Below are 26,389 nucleotides of genomic sequence, written 5' to 3'. Positions count from 1 at the left end.
TCGGGTTTCCAATGCTCAAACAGGGTGATAAACAATGCTGATGCGAACACATGTGTTTCGAAATAGGCTTTTTTCTTGGTTTCCCATAGTCACAAAAGATTGCAGTTTGTATTTCGCATAGCCACCATTTCCGTAGTAAAAAATGGTTGCGGTTTGTATTTCGCATAGCCACCGTTTCCGTAGTAAAAAACGGTTGGGTTTGCACATTCAATCTTCAATACTTCCTTAAAAATACCACTAGTAGAAGAACCCGACACGTCTTCATGTTACGGAGAATGTTCTAGAAATTGAAGGAAAAGGAAAAGATTTGTTGAAATCGAATTTGATAACTAAGACAGCTTATTAAAAGTAGCAATCACCTCCAATCATTTCCTGGTCAAATCACACACTATAAAGTTTAAAGTTATCGTGTGTTGTAGTTTGGAAAGATGACCGAATAGAGATCTGAATAACAAACTGTGGAAAACTTGTTTGTGTCGGGTTCTTCTGCTAGTTACTCGATCAACGGACTGATCGGTAACGTTACTCTACTTGTGCTCCGATTTAAGCGGCGTGTTCCGATCAACTTTGTTAAAGGTGATGAAAAGTTTAGAAACCCTAGAATAATGGTGTTTTTACTAGAAAGAATGTGATACTTGAAAAAACATCCATATATACAACCCGTATACATTTGGTAACATCAAAAACTTCCCAAAATAAATCCATTGAGCCGTATAGTGTTTACAAATCGTATACACATGTATACGGCTCGTATAACTATATACGGGCCGTATATAGTAAAATCAAAAAAACATTCTCTGCGCATTTTCCTATTCAAAAACATTCTATACGGGCCGTATTTTTTATACGGCCCGTATACACTAGGGATGTGAAAATAAGATATAGGGGGTGTGGGAACAAGGGGAGCCTATGAAAATTATACATCACTCCCCCCTTTTCAATGATATAATAAATGGCGTTGGACCAAAAGGAACATTTATTGTAAATGGCATTGAATACAAGTATGGATATTATCTTGTTGATGGAATTTACCCTGAGTGGACTGTTTTTGTGAAATCATTTTCAAGAGAGGGAACCCTAGATCCTAAAAGAATAAAATTTAACAAAGTTCAGATGGCGGCACACAAAGACATCGAGCGAGTATTTGGTGTTTTGTAGAAAAGGTGACGCATTTTGAGCATGCCTTGTAGATTGTATGAAAAAGATCAAATAAGAAACGTGATGTACGCGTGCATCATTTTACACAACATGATTTTAGAGGATGAAGGGCGTGCAATAGTTGAATATTATGGCGAGGAGAGGCATCAAATAACGAATACGTTAGTAACGAATAAAGAACACAAAACTAAAATCTAATCGAGTCAAGACAAATAAGTTCAAACCTTCGAGCTGATTTGGTACAACATGTTTTGACGCTTCCTAGATTCGACTCAATGGAAGATGAAGATGATTGATTGTTTTTTTTTTGTAATGTATTATTTTATTGTAGTTTTTTAAAATCACTTTATTTAAATTCTATGTTAATATAAAAAAACAAAAAAAAAAATTCTATCACATGTGGCACCCCCACGACGCTAACCGACGCCCCTTCCACACCCCACTTTTTTTGGGTGTAGAGTGGTGGAGTCCACAAGTGCCATGTGTTATGCAAAGCCCCCAACCCAAGCCCCCCCCCCACTTCCCGTTGTCTTATGGTCTCTCCAAGTGAATAATTTCTCTTTTATCCAATTCCCCATGTTTTTAAATCGTTAATCACTCTTTCATACGGCATTATTTTTTTTATAAAACTTGCACCATAAAAACGAGTGTTTTTTATCTTTAAAACCACTATACTATTGCTATACGTTTGATTTTTTTTCTCGAAAACCCAGATGGTAAAACGCAATTGTAAAACCCAGGTTGTAAAAAGCAATTACATTGTTAAACCCCAAGATCTAAAACGAAATTTAAAAACCCAGGTCGTAAAACACAACTCACAATGGTAAAACCCAGATTGTAAAACGCAATTCGAAAACCCATATCGTAAAACGCTATTCACAGTGGTAAAACCCATATCGTAAAACGCAATTCGAAAAAACGCAGGTCGTAAAATGCAATTCACAATGGTAAAATCTAGATCGTAAAACGCAATTTGAAAACCTAGATCGTAAAACGCAATGATTGACGAAATTCTTCAGATCACTTACAGAAATTAAAGCCACTTTCTTAGGATTTCTTCAATGATTGACGAAATCTGAATGCTATAAACACTAACAACCTAATCAAATAAATCGATTGATTCGCTTTAAAAACACGAGAAAAAATGAGAAAATTGTCTGAACGTGAATTGGGTTTCTTCAAAAAAAGTTGAAGAACACGTTGATTGAGTGTTTGAATCATTGATTGATAGAGAAAATCGTAATATGATTTAGTGATTATAAAGAGAGAAAGTGAAGAAAATGTTGAAAATGATGGGTTTTGAAGATACAGAGAAAAAAGTGAAAAGATGAGATTAAATTGACTAAAATGCCTATATCTTTTTTTTAACTTGACACATGTCACAACCTCATTCCTTCCTAGCCTTCTCACCAAAACCCAACTTCCTATTTGATCCTTTCTCGTATGCCCAATACAAACATTGATCTCTACCATTATCGTCACCAGTACTACAGTTGTCTGTCACCTATCGTGCATTCTCTACGAACATTCCTAAATCCTCATCTTTGACTACCCTTTCTGCCAATGACCTCCCTATCTTCGAACTCCGTCATGGAACATGTTTGTCTTGGTTCTATGGAAATGACGACGAAGAAATCATAAACAACCACTAAGAGAAAAGCGTAAACCTACTGATGATCAATTATCCATCCAAATCCTTCGCAAATGTTTGTCCTAACCCTTGATTTTATGACGTAAAAGTCCATACAACTCGTCAATGACCATTGTGCATCTGCTATCATGTTGACCTCCATCCATCCATCCACCTTCAAATTCTTGTTAATTTACATGTGAATTTACGTTATGAAATTTTATTTAAACTAATAGTAACTAGACACTTAGAAAGAAACCATGTCAAAACATCAACACGAGTGGCGTTAGTGATCATGGTTTTATCTTTGAGTTTAATAAGCTCGTCTATCTTCGAGTATGGGAATGTGAAATTCCTTGTCACACACTCTTTTGTTCCATTAGGCGTAAAGGAGTTGGAGTTTATGTTGTTATATGGGAAAGAAATAAACTTGGGGTCGGAGGGAGGTTCGGCATGTTCCAACTTTTGTAAGTAGAGTTGTGTCGTTTTTGCCCAATCATGGACAAAATGAAAACAACTGATTGCATCCGCTACCTATTGAATAAAGGAAATATTAAATAGTTAGTAAAAAAGATTTAGGAAATATAAAATGATATTTTGAGATAAGATTTGATTGAAAATACATATATGTGAGTACTTTAATTAACTTCTTTAAATTAAGAAATAGAATAATTAGTAGATATTGTACACTTGATCAATAATACATAATACCTTACTAGGTTTTCATTATTCTATACTACCTTGTGGATAATGATACTGCCACCGCCACTCCTCCACATTCAAAATGGTTAATCTGAACCGCGAGTGGGATCATGACTTGGTCGCTTTCAGTTTTACGATCTGAATTAAACCATACTTGACGATATGGAAAAAATTGATCGAGATCTTCATGTTGTGAATTTTGCAGAAAATCGGATAGTGTAGTATCAATAGATCCTGCAAGAAACTCAGCACCATCATCATTGCAGTCTACATGGGCTGGTGCAGCTTTGGCATACCTGCCAGCAAAAGGATAGTACTTTGTTAAGATTTGAGATAATGAGTTCTTCATATCAAGTTTTTTAGCATGGAAACTGCGATTTTCGGTGTTGGGGTAGAATAAAAGCAAAGGTATAAAGTTATTACTGTTCATTGTTTGATCAATTAAGGAAAGATTGTATGTTTTGAGGTGTGAAGGGGTTGGAGAAGAGGGTTTGATGATTTCTGTTGAGATGATGTGAAGCTTCATCTTTCTGGCCTTGATGATATTATTCATGTAATTTTTTCTTCATATATAGGTTGTATTGGGTTGTTAATAAAATTGAGTTGTGAATTTAGTGGAAATGAAGTTTCAAAGAAGTTAGGCAATGTTTAATATGCATAGCAAGTAGGTTATAGGTAATACAAGAAGTAAGAATTTATAGTGTGTGGCTATCTCTACTATGTAGTCATAGGTTCTACTACAGCCTCACGCCTTACTATACAAATAAGTATCATCGGCGAAAATGTACCACTAGATAGGATTAGTCAGAATTTACCATCCAACAAATGGAAAAAGAAAGTGTAATCCATTTTTTAACGCCAATAGCTACCATGAGGTAGTGGTGGAGTGGTTGGGGAAAAATTTGGTGTTCCTTGTGACCCAGGTTCGACTCCCCCCCCCAATTATTTTCTGCGGCATCCTGTGAAGGGCGAATACGGGTGGCGCCGGTTCGTCTTAGATGATAGGCGGGGTTTTACCTATTATTCGTTTGTCATGCCTTTGGGCGGGTGGAGGTCGGGTTTCCTCACATTTGGAAGAGCTAAGGGGCTGGCAACGGTCGAGTAGTCGGCCTTGGGCACAGCGCAAGGTATCACGCTGGTTGGCACGTCGTTCCTTGCCGTTCAAAATAAAAATAGCTACCATAACCTAGGAAAAATTTCTTATCGCATTCATGAACAAGAACCCCCAAACTAGGGATGGCAAAAAAGCCCAAGCCCGACGGGTATGCCCGAAAACCTAAAGAGTTGTCTATGTTACAAACTATGAAGTGATTTTTTTCCATCAAAGCATAATAACACATTATAACAGAGGCGTCTCTGAGAATTTACGTACCCTGTTCGAGCTTAAAAAATGTGCCCTTTCGTAATGTTTTATTATTATTAAAAAAATCAAGTTAGTAATGGGCTCAATAAACCTAATGCCAAATGGGCTAAATTCTAAACCATAAAAAATTATTCGTAAATAGGCCTATATTAGAATTGGTATGTGTTTACTATCTAAAAAATAACCTATATATATCGGATTTTTTTTAAATCGCGTGCCCCTCGAAATCACGGGCCTTGTGCGGAGGTCCTTCCCGCTCACCATCAAAGCGGCCACTGCATTATAATAGATAGAAAGCCAAAACATACACACACGTCAATTTACAACCACACTACATTTGCTTCTTACGCCGTTAAAAAGTAAAAGCCGAATCAAAAGTCAAGTTGATGAACAAAAGAAGAAAGTGGTGGTTGAAGGTTCTCGACAAAAAAAAAAGAATTGAAATGGGGTCGGGGTCACTACCCTTTCTCAATGAAAGAAGAAGAGGCAGCTGTAGGGATGGTTGGTTGCAACGATAGACATCATGATGGTTGTGGTACCAAGGGTTTAGCGGTGGCCATTGAGAGCGTTAAGATGGATATTAATTCGGGGCATCTTCATCTAATTTGACCTAAATATTAGTGACAGATATCGACCACAATCCTATAAAATTGGTGTGTAGTACAGAGCCATAATGGGTCTTGTCATATGTTAGTGAGTTGGTTTACGTCATACAAAGTCCCGTCACAACAAGTCATTTTGGTATTAAATTAATGTGTATAATGGCTAGTACACTAATACGCATTGTCATGTGTTAGCGAGTTGTTTTTTGCTACACAAACTCAAGTGATTTTGGTGTCTGTTAATGACGTGTATGATGACTTGTACATTGATGGAACTTAACATCCGTTTAAATGTGTTGGTGAGTTGGTTTTTTTTTTCCTTTTGTTATAAGTAATTTGTTGTTAAACACATATTTATGATGGCTATATACTAATGATTAGTAAGGTGTTTGTGGTTACACAAAGTCACATTAGTTCATAGAAAGTTATCTTAGGGGCTGTTTGGTAGCCTCTGAATGGTCGTTAAGAGGCTACCTCTTAATGGAACCATTAAGAATTTTACTAATGAGAAGGTAGAAGAATGTGACATGTGATGATTTATCATTCAGAGGTTACCTCTTAACCATTCAGACTTGAGGTTACCTCTTATTCATTCAGAGGTTTTAAACCATTAAAAAAGGTAGCATCTGAATGGTCATTAAGAGACTACCAAACAGCCCCTTAGTGTTAAAGACATGTATGATGACTATTATATTAATGGACATTGGCAAGTCATTTGGTGTTAAATTACATTTTTAAGTCTCACATATAAGCATGACATTCGCGCCAAGTGTCCTAAACTACATTTCCAGATAAATATAATCTTATTACTAGATTACATTTATAGATCATACAAATGTGCCTTACCATGTGCACTACGAGTTTCCATATCCTCATCTTAGATTTTCTAGCACACCAACTTTATAGTATTTTTTTTTTTTAAATCTAAATTCATTAGCATTACTTTGAAGGACATTGGTGGTGACAATAAAGTTTAAAACTAGGCTTCTATGGAGGTCTTCAGTTTAAAACCGGGTTTTAACGCAGTAGGCCTTTAGGCAGGCAGGTTTTCCCTAGAACTGGTGGTTTGGGTATGCATCAAACTCTGACGTTATGAAGGAGATAATGCATTTGCTCGATTAAGGACATCTCAGGATGCTTATCCGGTGATTTAGTTGACCGGAATATACACAATTAGGTAGCGTTTGGTATGAATGAATGAAATGTGGAATGGAATGGATCATTCTGATGGAATGAAAGGAAACATGTTTGGTTATAATGTGGTAATGGAATGGAGCATTCCAAAGGAATGTAACTCCTTCCAAATATAATAATTTCCATTCCTTGGCATGTATATGTTTTTTTTTCCATTCCTTCAAGGAATAGAAAGAAATATCTTAGGGTCTGTTTGGTATAGGGTAATGGAATGGGCGAAGGAATGGAATGGACGAGGTAATGGAATGGATGAGGGAATGCAATGGATCATTACCATTCCATGTCTTGTTTGGTTACCATGTGAATGAAATGAATTATTATTATGTATTGTTTGGTAGGCAAGAAAAACGGAGTAATAAAATTAGCGGTGAGTGGTGGTGGTGGTCGGTGGTAGTGATTGTGGGTGGTTATAGGTGGCGGTGGTGGGTGTCGGCGGCGAGGATGGGTGGTGGTGGCGGCAGCGAGTGGCGGTGCGGCAGTGACGAGGAGTGGTGGTGGCGACAAGGTGGCCGTTGGTGGTGGGTGGAAGCAAAGGTGGCAGTTGGTGGTGGCGGCGTTGACGATGGTGGTGGGCGGCGGCGGCGAGTGGCGTTGGCGGTTGGTCGCAGCTGTTTTGGTCAAAAAATCACACAAGGATAATGCAACCAAACTCTATGTAATCGGGGAATGATGCTTGGTTTGATGAAAAAGTAAAGGATCACTTTAGTATGAAATATGCAAGTGACACAAGGATTTATACGAGGAAAAAGCCCTTGATCAATGAATGATCTCTGGCATAAAAAACCTCGGGTGATGGCTGTTTTGGTCAAAAATCACACAAGGATAATGTAACCAAACTTTATGTAAACGGGGTATGATGCTTGGTTAATTATAAAAGTAAAGGATCACTTTTGTGAGAAATATGCAAAGACACAATGATTTATACGAGGAAAAAGCCCTTGATCAATGTATGATCTCCGGCATAAAAAACCTCGGGTGATGGCAACTACCGATCACCAAACTTCAATATAAGAAAAATATAGTTACAACTTCGGATGATAATGAGCTGAGTACAAGGATCACTATAGTTTTGAGTGTCTAAGCGTGTGAGAGTTGTGTTGTGTGTTGTCGTGTGTTCTTCCAAATGAGGAAGAGTGGTATTTATACAAGTGTAGGTGACCTATTTTAGGTAAAAAGACTAATAATCAGCTCATTACCCCTTTAGAAATAATAGACAATCTAGCCTAAATTGCCGCCCATAAATCAAGCTAAGTTTCCATATCCTTTGCAACGTCTATCTTCGATTAAGCTCATGCTATAATTGTGAAGACGCGTCCCTTGATTATGATGCTAAGAGCGTATCCTGCTAGATGTTCCTGCAAAATAACATTGTTTTAAACGAAGGTAACTGTTAGCAGGAGGATCCTTTGATGGTCCATGATCCTGATCCTGAAGTCCTGCTGAGGATCATTGTCTGCCAAAGAAACAAGGATCACTGGTTAGGATCACGTATAAGGATCACGTATAATAAAAATCCAGCCCTAACAATGGCAACTACCGATCACCAAACTTCAATATAACAAATAATGATTACAACTTCGGATGGTAACGAGCTGAGTACAAGGATCACTATAGTATTGTGTCTAAGCGTGTGAGGAATGTGTTGTGTGTCTTCCGAATGTGGAAGAGTGCTATATATACAAGTGTGAGTGGCCCTATTTTAGGTAAATAGACTAACTATCAGCTCATTACCCCTTTAGGAATAAAAGTAAATCTAGCCTAAATTATCGCCCTTAAATCATGCTGAGTTTCCATATCCTCTACAACGTTCATCTCTGATTAAGCATATGCCAAAGTTGTAAAGACGAGTCCCTTGATTACGTTGCTAAGAGCGGATCCTGCTAGACATTCCTGTAAGATAACATTAAATCCAATGAAAACAACTGTTAGCATGAGGATCCCTATGATGGTCCGTGATCCTGATCCTGGAACTCTTCTGAGGATCACTATCTGCCAAAGAAATAAGGATCACTGGTTAGGATCACATGTAAGGATCATATGTCATAAAAATCCAGCCCTAACAATTGCCCCCAAAATATAAGGAGTAATATTGTAAATAAATGAGTTATATTTTGCTTGATCTTATCCGCAACAAGTTAATCGGATAACTAGCCGTTGAAGTCGGACTAGCCGTTGCAATTCTTACGTCACAGAAGTGACAGCCCTGCAGATCATCATTATAAATAGGAGATAGAGATAGGATCAATTTGCATTTAAATTCAAGAGAAACTCCCTTTATAATCTCGTCCGAAGATTGATCAGGTATTCCCTCTTTTCTTCCTTCTCTTACTCTGTTTCTCTGTCTCTTTCCATTCTTCTGCAAATATGTTGCTCCGGAATTCCCCTCATAAGGATCCTGAGAAGAACAGTCCCTTGAAGGGTCAAGGGATCATCAAAGATTCTCCTGCCGAGAGGTGCTGCTTTACCGATCCTCAGGTTGACAAGATCCGTCATTGTTTTCCGGCGAACACCATCTTCAAGTCTTTTACTTCTACCGCTTTGAGTGATTTTATCTCTGATTCTTGGGTAGCCTTTCCTGTTACTCCGTTCTTGATAGGATATTCATATCCTTTCCCACAGTTCACTCAGTCCTTCTTTTCCCTCACCGGCATCTCCTATATCCAGGCCATGCCAATGATCTGGAGGGTTTTATATACCCTTGAAAGGATCATTGAGCAGGAAGGGATTGATTTAGGAATGGCGGAGCTGGCTGAGATGTATGATCTCACAACGTTTGGATCCTGTCGATATTTGTTTAAACGGAAAGCCGGAGAGGATCACCCTGTTCTCAAGGTCACCAAGAATGACACGAATTGGAAGCGACGGTTCTTCTTTGTTAGGAGGGATACCATCCCTGATGGGAAGGATCTGCCCAAGGAGTGGGCTACTCATGGTAGGATAGAGGATCCTAGAAGGATCACCATCAGATTTGTTCCTTAGGATGAAGATCACTAATATTTTCTTTGTTTTTTGTTTATTGTGCAGCTATCTCCATCTCTCATCTGAAGCTGACACCTGCTGCAAAAGAGAGGCTTTTGGCCTTCAAGAAGCTTGATCCGGAGACAAGAAGTTTTCAAGTTGCCACCCAAGATTCACAGGAAGTATCCTCCGCATCTGCCACAATGTCAAGTAAGTATCCTCATTTAAAAAGTAGTTTTACGTAGGATTTCTAAATCAGTTAGAATACTTATCTTATTTTGGTTGTGTAGGTGCAGGAAAATCTGCTAAATCTGCCTCCAAGTTTGGCATTGATGATCTTGCTAATGTCAAATCTGCAAGGAAGAAGACTCCTGCTGCCAGCCCAACTGCTTCAGCCCCTAAAGCACCTATTAGGGGTAAAGGAAAGAAGAGAAAGGCCTCTGAGGATCTACAAGGCCTGCCCCTGCTTCGCCAACAGTTTCTGGACTACTTCAACGAGGTAAGGATCGCTGCCCCTGTTCGTTATCCTGACAATTTTGAGGATCACTTGTTTTTGACGTTATGCCTTGTTTTCCTTGCAGAAATTTGCTGAAATAGAAACTTATGTTGGCCACGTCGAGGATCAAGATCGCCAAATTGCTGACCTCCAACAGATGGGTGTGCTGAAGGACCTCAAGATTGCTGATCTTGAGAAGGAGCTCCGGGCCACCAAGGATAAAGCTGCCAGGATGCTGATCAATTTTGATTATGAGAAGCATGACATTACCCAGGATGCCAAGGTCTCTGCTGCGATAACCATGTATAAGATCCAGCTGCAGATGGCTGCGGAGGCTCAGGATCCTTCCTTCGACAAGAGCACATGGGACGTGGAGGGCTGGAAGGCGAGGCTGGCAGAGTTGGAGGATGATGAGGAGGCTGAGGAGATCCCAATGCTTGAAGGAGGTGATGCTGGCAAGGATCAGGAGGAAGCAAGTGGAGCTGGTGGTGATGGTGCAGCGAAGGTTTGAGCTGCAGAATTGGGCGATGAAGGAAACTTCTAGACATAGCCGGAGCCCAATTTTTTAATTTTGGTAGTGGTTTCTTTTGTGGTTGTGATGTTTTAAACAATGATGGTCTGTAACTTAAACAATAGTTTTTAGGATCAAGGATCCAGGATCCTTCAGACAATAGGTAGGATTGCAAATGGTGGAGGGGTCCTCTGTTTGGGGGATGAAGCCTTTGTGATCCTGCCGCTTTTTATTGTCCTACATGCTACGACCGCACAAACAATGGACACCCTTTGCCAACCCATGTGGACGGGCCACGTTTTGCTGGTAGAAACGTGGGTTGGCAATTTTGACAACTTTGAAGGGTTTAAAATCCTTTGTTAATAAAATAACTCTAATCTTTTTGGCTTATCTCGTGTTGTTATCCTTTGTTTATCCTCTTATTTTCCAATTGTTTAAAAACATATTCATTTGAGTAAGAAATGTTAAGCAAATCATGTTCAAGAATTTTAGGATATGATCCTGGATCAAATATCCTATAATCGAAAATTTTCAAGGTAGTTTATTTTAAGAATCATAGGTTCAGTTGTCAAGGTCTAAGGGTTATTCAAATGAATAATGAATGAAATTAAAAATAGTTAAGGATCATACCTGAGGATCCAAGTTAGGATCCTAACCTTTAATCAGGATAACCATAAGTAAAACTTTAATGGATAATAAGGATTAAGGATCCTTAATTGTTTAACTTCGAAAACCTGAAAAAATGGAATATAACTTGGGACTAAGCCAATATAAAGGATAAGTTAGTAACTGGGGACAAGCCCAAAGGATAACTGGGGACAAGCCCATAGGATCACTGGGGACAAGCCCGAAGGATAACTAGGGACAAGCCCAAGGATCGTATGTAAACTGGAGTATGGCCCTTACTGGCGACTATCCAAACTTAGTGACATGAAAATGCCAAAACCTTAGCTAACGTGAAAACGTTAGAAACCTTAGGAACGGATGTATGGTACGTCTACCATTATACGTAGGATCCTAGGTATAGCCAGTACGATGAGGTTATCAGCCCCGAAGTGGGTACTGGTCCCAAAGACGTGAACTATACCAGGATCATCGTGCGCTACAGGCGGAAACTGGGGACAAGCCCAAGGATAACTGGGGTTGAACCCAAGGATCTGAGATGCTTTTGAAGATTCTTAATGATATGCTGAGGATACCTGGACTATCAGAACTTAAATTCTCGTGAGAAGAGGATGAAGGATGCATGATCCTTATCCTTAGGTAAAAATAAGAAAATGAAATTGTTTAGGATTAGGATTTTACCAGAGTAAGGATCATTGACATTATCGGGATCCTTCGAGGATGCTTTCAATGTAGGGATCATATGTGCCAGGAGGATCCTGTTCACATGAAATATTTCTTTAAGTGAACAGCATTCCAGGCTCTAGGTAACAAATTTCCTTCCATGGTTAGCAATCTATATGCCCCTTTTCCTGCTTCAGCTTCAATCAAGTAAGGACCTTCCCACTTTGGTGCTAATTTCCCGTCAGCAGGATTGATGGTATTTTGGAATGCTTTTCTCAATACTGTTTTGGTCAAAAATCACACAAGGATAATGTAACCAAACTTTATGTAAACGGGGTATGATGCTTGGTTAACTATAAAAGTAAAGGATCACTTTTGTGAGAAATATGCAAAGACACAATGATTTATACGAGGAAAAAGCCCTTGATCAATGTATGATCTCCGGCATAAAAAACCTCGGGTGATGGCAACTACCGATCACCAAACTTCAATATAAGAAAAATATAGTTACAACTTCGGATGATAATGAGCTGAGTACAAGGATCACTATAGTTTCGAGTGTCTAAGCGTGTGAGAGTTGTGTTGTGTGTTGTCGTGTGTTCTTCCAAATGAGGAAGAGTGGTATTTATACAAGTGTAGGTGACCTATTTTAGGTAAAAAGACTAATAATCAGCTCATTACCCCTTTAGAAATAATAGACAATCTAGCCTAAATTGCCGCCCATAAATCAAGCTAAGTTTCCATATCCTTTGCAACGTCTATCTTCGATTAAGCTCATGCTATAATTGTGAAGACGCGTCCCTTGATTATGATGCTAAGAGCGTATCCTGCTAGATGTTCCTGCAAAATAACATTGTTTTAAACGAAGGTAACTGTTAGCATGAGGATCCTTTGATGGTCCATGATCCTGATCCTGAAATCCTGCTGAGGATCACTGTCTGCCAAAGAAACAAGGATCACTGGTTAGGATCACGTATAAGGAACACGTATAATAAAAATCCAGCCCTAACAATTGCCCCCAAAATATAAGGAGTTTATTGTAAATTAATGAGTTATATTTTGCTCTGATCTTATCTTCAACGGACTACTCGGATAACTAGCCGTTATCAGCGAACTAGCCGTTGTGATCATTACGTCACGGATGTGACAATCCCTGCAAATCATGATTATAAATAGGAGATAGGGTTGGAATCACTCTGCATTTAAATTCAGGATATACTCCCTTTATAATCTCCACCGAAGATTGACCAGGTATTCTCTTCTTCTCTCTTTCCTTTCTTCCTTCTCTTGCTCTGTTTTTTCTGCTTTTACTCTGTTTCTGTTCCACCACGAGTATGTTGCTTCGAAATTCTCCACATAAGGATTCCAAGAAGAGCAGTCCCCTAAAAAGCCAAGGGATCATCAAGGACTCTCCTACGGAGAGATGTTGCTTTACTGATGCTCATGTAGACATGATTCGTCATTGCTTTCCGGCGAATGCTGTTTTCAAATCCTTCATACCTACTGCTTTGAGCGACTTTGTTTCAGACGTCTGGGTGGCCTTTCCTGCTACTCCGTTCACCATAGGGTATTCGTATCCTTTTCCGGCCTTCACCCAATCCTTCTTTTCTTTAACCGGCATATCTTATATCCAAGCTATGCCGATGATCTGGAGGGTCCTGTATACCTTCGAGAGGATCATCGAGCAGAAGGGAATTGATTTGGGGATGGCAGAGTTGGCCGCACTTTATGATCTTACCACGTTCGGTTCTTGCCGATATCTGCTAAAACGGAAAGCTGGGGAGGATCACCCTGTCTTCAAGGTTACTAAGAATGACACAAACTGGAAGCGTCGCTTTTTCTTTGTTAGAAGGGATACCATCCCAGATGGGAAGGATCTGCCCAAGGAATGGGCCACTCATGGTGGGGTAGAGGATCCTGGAAGGATCACTATCAGACTTGTCTCATACGATGAGGATCACTAACGTCTTTTTTATTTTTTGTGCAGCTATATCCATTGCTTATCTTAAGTTAACCCTGCTGCAAGAGAAAGAGTCTTAGCTTTTAAAAAGCTTAATCCTGAGGTCAGAAGTTTCCAAGTCACCGTCCAAGATTCACAGGAAGTATCCTCCGCATCTGCCACTATGTCAAGTAAGTATCCTTGTAAAAAGTAAGTTATATGTGAGATTGTTTGATTAATAAGGGAACTTATCTTGTTTCTGATTGTGTAGGCGCTGGAAAGTCTACCAAATCTGCCAAGTCTACTTCCAAGTTTGGGATAAGTGATCTTGCCAACGTCAAGTCTTCGAGGAGGAAGACTTCTGCTGCCAGTCCCTCTACTTCAGCCCTTAAAGCACCCATTCGGGGTAAGGGAAAAAAGAGAAAGACTTCTGAAGATCTCCAGGGATTTCCTCTGCTTCGCCAACAGTTTCTCGACTATGTTAATGAGGTAAGGATCACTGCCCCTGTTGGTTATCCTTCTTAAGTATCCTGCTTGAATATCCTGCTTCCTTTTGGATCGCCTGATCCTGAATCTTCCTTATACCTCTTCTGCAGAAACTTGCTGAGATCGAGACCTATCTTGGCCATGTCGAGGATCAAGAAAGCCAAATTGCTGATCTTCAACAAATGGGCGTATTGAAGGATCTCAAGATAGCAGATCTTGAGAAGGAACTCCGGGCTACGAAGGATGAGGCTGCTCAAAGATTGATTGATATGGATAGCGAGAAGCAGGAGATCATCCAGGATGCCAAAGTCTCTGCGGCAATTGCCATGTACAAGATACAACTTCAGATGGCTGCGGAGGCTCAGGATCCTTCCTTCGACAAGAGCACATGGGATGTTGAAGATTGGAAGGCAAGGCTGGCGGAACTGGGAGACGAGGATGAAGCTGAGGATATCCCAATGCTGGAGGGTGGTGATGCTGACAAGGATCAGGGCGGAGAAGCTGGTGGTGATGGAGCAGCAAAGGTGTAAGCTGCATGATTGGGCGATGATGGATATTTGTGACTAGGCCGGAGCCCAATTTTTTTTAGTATGGTAGTGGTTTGTGGTAGTGGTATTTGGAACAATTATGGTCTGTAATTTGAACAATAGCTCTTAGGGTTAAGGATCCTGGATCCTTTGGACAATAGGTAGGATTACAAAAGGTGGAGGGATCCTCTGTTTGGGGGATGAAGCCTTTGTGATCCTGCCGCTTTTACTTTCCTGCACCTGCTAAGACCGCAAAGACAATGGACACCCTTTGCCAACCCATGTGGACGGGCCACGTTTTGCTGGTAGAAATGTGGGTTGGCAATTTTGACAACTTTTGAAGGGTTAATCCTTTCGTTAATAAATAAAATCTTAAACTTTTGTCGCTTATCTTGTGTTATTATCCTTTTTATTTTCAATTGTTTTGGGCACATGTTTGTTTGAGTAAGAAAAGTTGAGCAAATTATGTTTAAGAAGTTTAGGATATGATCCTGGATCAAATATCCTATAATCGAAAATTTTCAAGATAGTTTATTTTAAGGATCATAGGTTCAGTTGTCAAGGTCTAAAGGGTATTCAAATGAATAATGAAATTGAAAATAGTTAAGGATCATACCTGAGGATCCAAGTTAGGATCCTAACCTTTAATCGGGATAACCATAAGTAAAACTTTAATGGATAATAAGGATTAAGGATCCTTAAATGTTTAACCTCGAGAACCTGAAAAATGGAATATAACTTGAGACTAAGCCAATATAAAAGATAAGTTAGTAACTGGGGACAAGCCCATAGGATCACTGAGGATGATCCCAAAGGATTACTGGGGACAAGCCCAAAGGATAACTGGGGACAAGCCCAAAGGATCGTATGTAAACTGGAGTATGGCCCTTACTGGCGACTATCCAAACTTAGTGACATGAAAATGTCAAAACCTTAGCTAACGTGAAAACGTTAGAAACCTTATGAACGGATGTATGGTACGCCTACCATTATACGTAGGATCCTGGGTATAGCCAGTACGATGAGGTTGTCAGCCCCGGAAGTGGGTACTGGTCCCAAAGACGTGAACTATATCAGGATCATCGTGCGCTGCTGGCGGAAACTGGGGATAATCCCAAGGATAACTGGGGACAAGCCCAAGGATCTGCGTTGCTTTTGAAGATCTTTGACGATATGCTGTAGATACCTGAACTATCATAACTCAAATGGTTCGTGAGAAGAGGATGAAGGATACATGATCCTTATCCTTTGGTAAAAAGTAAGGAAACGTAAATGTTTTAAGAGAAGGATATTACCAGAGTAAGGATCATTGACATCACCGGGATCCTTCGAGGATACTTCAGTGTAAGGATCACATGCTTGAAGGATCATGTTCACATAAAGTATCTCTTTAAGTGAACAGCATTCCAGGCTCTTGGTAACAAGTTTCCTTCCATAGTTAGCAATCTGTATGCCCCCTTTCCTGCTTCAGCTTCAATCAAGTAAGGGCCTTCCCACTTTGGTGCTAATTTCCCGTCAGCAGGATTAATAGTGTTTTGGAATGTTTTTCTCAACACCATATCTCCGACTTGAAACTTCCTTATCCTAACATTTTTGTTGTAAGCACCAGCCATTCTTTGTTGGTAGCTTGCCATCCTTATCCTAGCCAGATCCCTGATTTCTTCAATAGTATCCAAATCCTGAGCCAGGATTGTAGCATTTTCTCCAGGATCACGGGTACTTGTTCTAGCAGTTGGGATCACCATCTCTGTTGGGATCACTGCTTCTGCCCCAAATACCAAAGAAAAAGGTGTTTGACCAGTGGCACTCTTGGGAGTTGTTCTATCAGCCCATAGCACATAAGGTAACTCCTCTGCCCATTTTCCCTTCTTGGATCCTAGTTTCTTCTTCAGATTGTTGATGATGATCTTGTTGGATGATTCTGCTTGGCCATTGGTCTGTGGATGAACTGGTGTTGATGTTATCATCTTGATTCCCCAACTGTCACAAAAGTTAGTAGCTCTGCTTCCAATGAATTGGGAACCATTATCACATACAATTTCAGAGGGAATGCCAAATCTAGTTATAATGTTTCTTTTGATAAAGGATATAACTTCTTTTTCTCTGACTTGAGCAAAAGCTTCAGCTTCTATCCACTTAGAGAAGTAGTCAGTCATGGCAAGCATAAATACTTTTCCACCAGGTGCTTTAGGGAGCTTGCCAACTATATCCATTCCCCATCTCATGAATGGCCAAGAGGATGGTATAGGGTGTAGCAATTCAGCTGGTTGATGAAGGATATTGCTGTGTCTTTGGCAAGGATCACATTTCCTAGCATATTCTACAGCATCCCTTTTCATGGTTGGCCAGTAGTATCCTGTTCTTAGGATCCTTGAGAATAATGCCCTGCCCCCAGTGTGGTTTCCACAATCTCCTTCATGGAAGTCTCTCAACACTTCTTCAATTTCGGGATCCTCAATACATCTTAAATATGGTCCTGCAAGGGATCGTTTATATAGCACATTATTTAAGATTGTAAATTGAGATACCTTAATCCTGAAAGCTCTAGGATTTTCTCCCATCGGAATCTCCCCGTGTTGCAAGTATTTCATGATTGGTGAGACCCATGATCCTGCATAAGATTGAGCTTCTTCACTAGGGATTACTGCAGTATCCTCTTCTATTTCCATGGCCACTTGATTTTCAATAGCAGGAGCCAGGATATGGATGATAGGGATACTTATGTCTTCTGGAATTTTTAAGGATGATCCTAAGTTGGCCAATGCATCAGCTTCCGTGTTATCCTCCCTTGGTACCTGTGTTAAGCTGAAAGAAACAAAAGAGAGTGCCAATTTTTTGACTATTTCTAAATATTTGGTTAGTTTTTCTCCTTTAACAGCATAGGATCCATTAAAGTGATTGGTGATCAATAATGAATCTACATATACTTTAAGATATTTCACCCCCATATCCTTAGCAATTTGCAAGCCAGCGATTAAGGCTTCGTATTCAGCCTCATTGTTAGTTGATTGGAACTCACAGGCTATGGAGTGGGTATTATGTCCCCCTGTGGCGATTTTAGTAGTATCCCGAGCCCTGTGCCCTTGACATTTGAGGATCCATCGGTGTGTAGTATCCAAGGATCCTTGGTTTCATCCAGCTGCTGGACTTCCAATTCTGCTTCTTTTTGTAGATCACTACTGAAATCAGCCACAAAGTCAGCTAATGCTTGGGATTTAATGGCTGTTCTTGGCTCGTATCTTATATCATGGGCACTAAGCTTTACTGCCCACTTAGCCATTCTTCCTGACATCTCTGGTTTCCTGAGGACATTCTTAATTGGAAAGTTAGTTCTAACAACAATAGTGTTAGGGCTGGATTTTTATTATACGTGATCCTTATACGTGATCCTAACCAGTGATCCTTGTTTCTTTGGCAGACAGTGATCCTCAGCAGGACTTCAGGATCAGGATCATGGACCATCAAAGGATCCTCATGCTAACAGTTACCTTCGTTTAAAACAATGTTATTTTGCAGGAACATCTAGCAGGATACGCTCTTAGCATCATAATCAAGGGACGCGTCTTCACAATTATAGCATGAGCTTAATCGAAGATAGACGTTGCAAAGGATATGGAAACTTAGCTTGATTTATGGGCGGCAATTTAGGCTAGATTGTCTATTATTTCTAAAGGGGTAATGAGCTGATTATTAGTCTTTTTACCTAAAATAGGTCACCTACACTTGTATAAATACCACTCTTCCTCATTTGGAAGAACACACGACAACACACAACACAACTCTCACACGCTTAGACACTCGAAACTATAGTGATCCTTGTACTCAGCTCATTATCATCCGAAGTTGTAACTATATTTTTCTTATATTGAAGTTTGGTGATCGGTAGTTGCCATCACACGAGGTTTTTTATGCCGGAGATCATACATTGATCAAGGGCTTTTTCCTCGTATAAATCATTGTGTCTTTGCATATTTCTCACAAAAGTGATCCTTTACTTTTATAATTAACCAAGCATCATACCCCGTTTACATAAAGTTTGGTTACATTATCCTTGTGTGATTTTTGACCAAAACAAATAGTATGGGTTTCAAAATAATGCCTTAACTTAGTTGATGCCATGATTAATGCAAGAATAAGCTTTTCGAGGTGTGAGTACCTGGATTCGGCATCAAGTAAACTCTTACTTACGTAGTAGATAGGATATTGTGTACCTTCATGATCCTTAACAAGGACAGCACTTACAGCGGTTGAGGATACCGCCAGATATAAGGATAACACATCTCCTTTTTCGGGCTTTGATAATGCTGGTGCTGAGGACATATATTCTTTAAGGGCTTGTAAAGCATTCTCATGTTTCTCAGTCCATTCAAACTTCTTGTTCTTCCTTAGGATATCGTAAAATTCTTTACATTTTTCTGAGGATTTTGATATGAACCTGTTCAGAGCTGCTATCCTGCCTGTTAGCCTTTGCACATCCTTAGCATTGGCAGGGGACTTGATGTTCACTAGTGCTTTAATTTGCTCCGGACTTGCTTCAATACCTCTCTGAGTTACCATATATCCTAGGAATTTACCTGCCTTAACACCAAAGTGGCACTTCGAAGGATTAAGCTTCATGTTATAATTATCAAGGATATCAAATGCTTCCTCCAAATCCCTTAGGTGATCCTCAGCTTTCTTTGATTTGACTACCATATCATCTATGTATACTTCCATAGTTTGTCCAATTTGATCTTTGAACATCATATTCACCAGCCTTTGATATGTTGCACCTGCATTTCTTAATCCAAAAGGCATGGCAATATAACAATACAAACCTGTTGGGGTCATAAAGGCTGTATCCTCTTGGTCAGATGGTTCCATCTGAATTTGCTGGAATCCAGATGATGCATCCATAAAGGTCAACAGTTCATGCCCCGCTGTTGCATCCACCATGGAGTCAATGTGGGGTAATGGGAAAGGATCCTTGGGACATGCCTTATTCAGATCAGTGAAATCGACACATACCCTCCACTTTCCGTTTTTCTTTTGGACAACGACCACATTGGCTAACCATTTTGGATACTTTACCTCTCTGATCATACCTGCTCGAAGTAGTCTCTCTACTTCTTCTTGGATAATGGCATTCCTTTCTGGTGCAAACTTCCTCCTTTTTTGATGGATTGGTTTGATAGACCTGTCAATGCCAAGTTTGTGAGTAATAATATCCTTAGATATACCTGTCATATCTTCATGTTTCCAAGCAAAGGTAGATTTTCTTCTTTTGAGGAAGGATATTAAGTCTTCTTTCATCCTGCCAAGGATCCCTGATCCGATATAGATTTTTGATTCAGGATCACTAGGATCCAAGAGGATTTCGTCCACATCTTGTTCCCTTGCCTCCAAGACATTCCTCGGAGGATACTGTAATTGCTATTGCTCCCTTGGCTTCGAGGTTGGCTTCATGGATGATGTATAACAATCCTTAGCCTCCTGCTGATCACCGTCGATCTTGATTATTCCCCATGGGCTAGGGAGTTTCACACATTGATGATAGGTGGATGGGACTGCTTTCATATCATGTATCCAGGGCCTGCCAAGGATTACATTGCAACAAGATAAACAGTCAATAACACAAAATTTTTGATAATTTTGTAATCCTTCCACGTAGATTGGGAGTTTGATGTCCCCCAGAGTTTTCTTCGTTTCTCCACTGAATCCTACAAGCACAGAGGATCTTGGTGTGATGTCTGATTCTGGAATACCCATTTTCTTCAGAACATCAAGCTGGATAATGTTCACTGAGCTTCCTCCATCGATAAGGATCCTGCGGACAAAATGGTTAGAGATAAAGAGAGTGATAACCAAACTATCATGATGAGGATCCTGAATGTTAATGCGATCCTCCTCATCAAACGTTATCCTCTTCCCCTCTGAGACACTTGATGTCCTAATAGGTCTTTCTCCATTATCCATTTTTGACTCCTTTGCATGCCTTTTGGCCGCCGAGAAGGATGTACCATAGATGTCTGATCCTCCGGAAATAAAGTTGATCACTTGTGCATTTGCCGGAGGTGCTGGAGCCTTTTCAGGGATCCTTTCAGGATCCTGAGTCCTTTGCTTTTTTCTTCCCAACAATTCTTTTAGGTGCCCCTTGCTTAATAGATATCCAATTTCTTTTCTTAAAACTATGCATTCTTCAGTTAGGTGCCCGAAATCCTCATGGTATGCACACCATTTTGACTTGTCTTTAGTCTCGGACGGTTTATCATTCTTCCTGGGCCACCTAGCTTTTTCACCTAGATTCTGCATTGCAAGGATTAGTTCATGATTATCAACGGAAAAACAGTATTCTGAGATTGGAGGATAATCTTCATCATCCTCTTCTTGGTCAACAGCATGCACATTCTGGTTCTCATTTCTATGGTAGGATTTGAATTTGTTGTTCTTGAAGGAGGATCCTTGCTTCTCTTGTTTTGAGGATCCTACTTGTCTTTCCTGGATCCTCTTGTCATCCTCTAGCCGGATGAACCTGAGTGCCCGAGTCCTTACTTCATCTAGATTCCTGCATGGTGTCATAACAAGATCATCATAGAATAATGAATCCTTAAGCAGTCCCATTTTGAAGGCTTCAATAGCCGTAGCCATATCCATGTTGGGAATGTCCAAGGATTCTTTACTAAATTTAGTTATATAATCCCTTAATGATTCATTATGACCTTGAGTTACCCTATATAAATCACTGGTTAATCTTTCAAATTTTCTACTACAAGAGAATTGGTTATTGAATAAATTAACTAAATTAGCAAATGAAGTAATAGAGTAAGGGGGACGACTTAGCAGCCACTTAAGAGCTGATCCAGTGAGAGTGGATCCAAATCCTTTACATAGGCATGCTTCCTTCAACTTTTCTGGGATAGGATTGATCTCCATCCTCTCCCTGTATTGTGCTATGTGTTCCTCTGGATCCGTTGTACCATCATACAGCTTCATAGTAGGGATATGAAACCTTTTGGGTACCTCTGCATCACAAATTGGTGGTGCAAAGCGAGATACCTTGTGGCTTCCATCTGCAATCTCAGGGATAGGCTTGACTACCCCTGGAACACTTGAGATCATATCTTTTAGCTTCTGCAATTCCCTGGCCATAGCATGATTGATACCTGTATCCTGCATGAATCCATGGTTAGTGGTAAGATAATTATTTAAAGTGTTACCTCCTATTGGGTTCAAGTTAGTGAATCCATATTGCTGGGATTCTGGAATAACGGAGGGAGCAGTGGAAGCAATGGTCTGCATTGGAATGAAGTCCCCTTGATGGACATCTAGATTTCCTGTTTGCAAATTTTTTAGGGATCCTGGCATCTGGAAGGATCCTGGTATCTGGAAGGATCCTGGTATCTGGGATGATCCTGGGACGAAGGAGGATCCTTGACCGTGGGATGATCCTGGAACGAAGTAGGATCCTTGAAACTGCTGTGCTCCCGGATAAGCTCCCGAATTCATGAAGGATCCCATATGCTGGGGATAGGATCCTGCCGGCTGAAAGTGTGAGCCTGATGCCTGAGTCATTGCTGTCGATCCGAGGTGCAATCCTCTTGATTCTCCCATAATTTGCACGTCTGGAATTCCCGATGGCTGAGAAGTGATCATTGGAGTATCAAAGCTCAAGGATTTGGGCATCAGTGGGGAATGATCCTATGCCGTTCTCTTTTGTCTTTTGAGATCTCCAATTTCCCTGAGGATCCTATCATTAGTTTCATCCTGCCGCTGCATACGATCCTTCATCTGCAAAATCAAAGTAAATACATCACTAGTACTGGGAATATAAGAATTCATAGCAGAAGAAGATGGAGGTTTAGGGTTAGTAGGAGTTTGTCTCTTCTCAGCATTCTTCTGGGATCCTGCCGGTGGAGGAGGCAGAATGTTCTGGGACGAGGTGACTGCAGACATTGCCGTGGACATGTTTTTCAATGATGAAGCCATGTAACTCTTCGAAATGATTTCAAACAACAGGTTTTTTTATGAATGAAGCACCAATTGCCCCACGGTGGGCGCCAAACTGTTTTGGTCAAAAATCACACAAGGATAATGTAACCAAACTTTATGTAAACGGGGTATGATGCTTGGTTAATTATAAAAGTAAAGGATCACTTTTGTGAGAAATATGCAAAGACACAATGATTTATACGAGGAAAAAGCCCTTGATCAATGTATGATCTCCGGCATAAAAAACCTCGGGTGATGGCAACTACCGATCACCAAACTTCAATATAAGAAAAATATAGTTACAACTTCGGATGATAATGAGCTGAGTACAAGGATCACTATAGTTTCGAGTGTCTAAGCGTGTGAGAGTTGTGTTGTGTGTTGTCGTGTGTTCTTCCAAATGAGGAAGAGTGGTATTTATACAAGTGTAGGTGACCTATTTTAGGTAAAAAGACTAATAATCAGCTCATTACCCCTTTAGAAATAATAGACAATCTAGCCTAAATTGCCGCCCATAAATCAAGCTAAGTTTCCATATCCTTTGCAACGTCTATCTTCGATTAAGCTCATGCTATAATTGTGAAGACGCGTCCCTTGATTATGATGCTAAGAGCGTATCCTGCTAGATGTTCCTGCAAAATAACATTGTTTTAAACGAAGGTAACTGTTAGCATGAGGATCCTTTGATGGTCCATGATCCTGATCCTGAAGTCCTGCTGAGGATCACTGTCTGCCAAAGAAGCAAGGATCACTGGTTAGGATCACGTATAAGGATCACGTATAATAAAAATCCAGCCCTAACAAATACCATATCCCCCACTTGGAATTTCCTTATTCTGACATTTTTGTTATAAGCACCAGCCATTCTTTGTTGGTAGCTAGCCATCCTTATCCTAGCCAGATCCCTGATTTCTTCAATAGTATCTGTTAGGGCTGGATTTTTACTATAAGTGATCCTTATACGTGATCCTAACCAGTGATCCTTGTTTCTTTGGCAGGCAGTGATCCTCAGCCGGACTTCAGGATCAGGATCATGGGACGTTATGGTGATCCTTATACTAACGGTCACCTTCGCTTACTACAATATTATTTTGCAGGAACATCTAGCAGGATATGCTCTAGGCATCATGATCAAGGGACGCGTTTTCACAATTATGGCAAGAGCTAAATTGAAGATAGACGTTGTACCGGATATGGAAACTTGGCTTGATCTAAGGGCAGCAATTTAGGCTAGATTATCTTTATCTCTAAAGGGGTAATGAGCTGATTAATAGTTTACCTACCTTAAATAGGTCACCTACACTAGTATAAATACTACTCTTCCTCATTCGGAAGAACACACACGACATACGACACAACTCTCAAACACTTAGACACTCAGTGATCCTTGTACTCAGCTCATTATCATCCAAAGTTGTAATCATATTTTTGTTATATTGAAGTTGGTGATCGGTAGTTGCCATCACCCGAGGTTTTTTATGCCGGAGATCATTCATTGATCAAGGGCTTTTTCCTCGTATAAATCATCGTGTCTTTGCATCTTTATCACAAAAGTGATCCTTTACTTTCATAATTAACCAAGCATCATACCCCGTTTTCATAAAGTTTGGTTACATTATCCTTGTGTGATTTTTGACCAAAACAGTTTGGCGCCCACCGTGGGGCCATTGGTGCTTCATTCATAAGAAAATCTTTTGTTCGAAATCATTTCAGAGAATTACATGGCTTCATCATTGAAGAACACGTCCACAGCAATGTCTGCGGTCACTCCATCACAGATCACCTTGCCTCCTCCACCGGCAGGATCTCAGAGAAATACTGAGAAGAGATCAACTCCCACTTCCTCTAAACCTCTATCTTCTTCTGCTATGAATTCTTCTATTCCCAGTACTAGTGATGTATTTGCTTTAATTTTGCAGATGAAGGATCGTATGCAGCGGCAAGATGAAACTAACGAAAGGATCCTCAGGGAAATTGGAGATCTCAAAAGACAAAAGAAAGCGGCAGAGGATCATTCTCCACTGATGCCCAAATCCTTGAGCTTTGATACTCCAATGATCACTTCCCAGCCATCAGGGATCCCGGACGTGCAAATTATAGGGGAGTCAAGAGGATCACATCTCAACTCGGCAGCAATGACTCAGACATCAGGCTCACATTTTCAGCCCGTAGGATCCTATCCTCAGTACATGGGATCCTTCAGGAATTCGGGAGCCTATCCGGAGACACAACAGTTTCCAGGATCCTACTTTGTTCCAGGATCATCCCAGGTTCAAGAATCCTCCTTTGTTCCAGGATCATCCCAGGTTCAAGGATCCTCCTTCGTTCCAGGATCATCCCAGATACCAGGATCCTTACAGATGCCAGGATCCCTAAAAAGTTTGCAAACAGGAAGTCTAGATGTCCATCAAGGGGACTTCATTCCAATGCAGACCATTGCTTCCACTGGTCCCTCCGTTGTTCCAGAATCCCAGCAATATGGATTCCCTAACTTGAACCCAATGGGGAGTAACACTTTCAATAATTATCCTACTACTAACCTTGGATTCATGCAGGATACAGGTACCAATCATGCTATGGCCAGGGAATTACAGAAACTAAAGGACATGATCTCAAGTGTTCCAGGGGTAGTCAAGCCTATCCCAGAGATTGCAGATGGAAGCCACAAGATATCTCGTTTTGCACCACCAATTTGTGACGCAGAGGTACCCAAAAGGTTCCATATCCCTACCATGAAGTTGTATGATGGCACAACGGATCCGGAGGAGCATATAGCACAATACAGGGAGAGGATGGAGATCAATCCTATCCCAGAAAAATTGAAGGAAGCATGCCTATGTAAAGGATTTGGATCTACTCTTACTGGATCAGCTCTTAAGTGGCTGCTAAGTCTTCCCCCTTACTCTATTACTTCATTTGCCAATTTAGTTAATTTATTCAATAACCAATTCTCTTGTAGTAGAAAATTTGAAAAATTAACTAGCGATTTATACAGGATAACTCAAAATCATAACGAATCATTAAGGGATTATATAACTAAATTTAGTAAAGAATCCTTGGACATTCCCAACTTGGATATGGCTACGGCTGTTGAAGCCTTCAAAATGGGACTGCTTAAGGATTCATTATTCTATGATGATCTTGTTATGACACCATGTAGGAATTTAGATGAAGTAAGAACTCGAGCACTCAGGTTTATCCGGCTAGAGGATGACAAGAGGATCCAGGAAAGACAAGTAGGATCCTCAAAACAAGATAAGCAAGGATCCTCCTTCAAAAGCAACAAGTTCAAATCCTACCATAGAAACGAGAACAAGAATGTGCATGCTGTTGACCAAGAAGAGGATGATGAAGAATATCCTCCAATCTCAGAATATTGTTTTTCCGTCGATAATCATGAACTGATCCTTGCAATGCAGAATCTAGGTGAAAAAGCTAGATGGCCCAGGAAGAATGATAAACCATCCGGGACTAAAGATAAGTCCAAATGGTGTGCATACCATGAGGATTTCGGGCATCTAACTGAAGATTGCATAGCCTTAAGAAAAGAAATTGGATACCTGCTAAC

General features: G+C 40.2%; 1 protein-coding gene across 1 annotated transcript; it reads right to left on the bottom strand.

Moving 5' to 3' along the window:
- Positions 1 to 2,776: 2,776 nt before the first annotated feature.
- LOC118489245 (stemmadenine O-acetyltransferase-like) lies at positions 2,777 to 4,064 on the bottom strand. Its single transcript, XM_035986965.1, has 2 exons — positions 3,529 to 4,064; positions 2,777 to 3,322 (listed from the first exon to the last, which is right to left on the bottom strand). Exons 1-2 carry the CDS (start codon positions 4,041 to 4,043, stop codon positions 3,319 to 3,321), a joined length of 519 nt encoding a protein of 172 aa, XP_035842858.1. The 5' UTR covers positions 4,044 to 4,064; the 3' UTR covers positions 2,777 to 3,318.
- Positions 4,065 to 26,389: the final 22,325 nt, after the last annotated feature.

This window comes from Helianthus annuus, chromosome 17 (assembly GCF_002127325.2).
Source record: "Helianthus annuus cultivar XRQ/B chromosome 17, HanXRQr2.0-SUNRISE, whole genome shotgun sequence".
Taxonomy (NCBI): Eukaryota; Viridiplantae; Streptophyta; class Magnoliopsida; order Asterales; family Asteraceae; genus Helianthus; species Helianthus annuus.
The sequence above is the reverse complement of the archived record's forward strand: the minus strand, read 5'-3'. Positions and strand labels throughout refer to the sequence as shown.

Bases quoted from the DNA above. Each gene is read 5' to 3' on its own strand.
- LOC118489245 (XM_035986965.1), bottom strand. From the start codon at position 4,043: ATGAATAATATCATCAAGGCCAGAAAGATGAAGCTTCACATCATCTCA.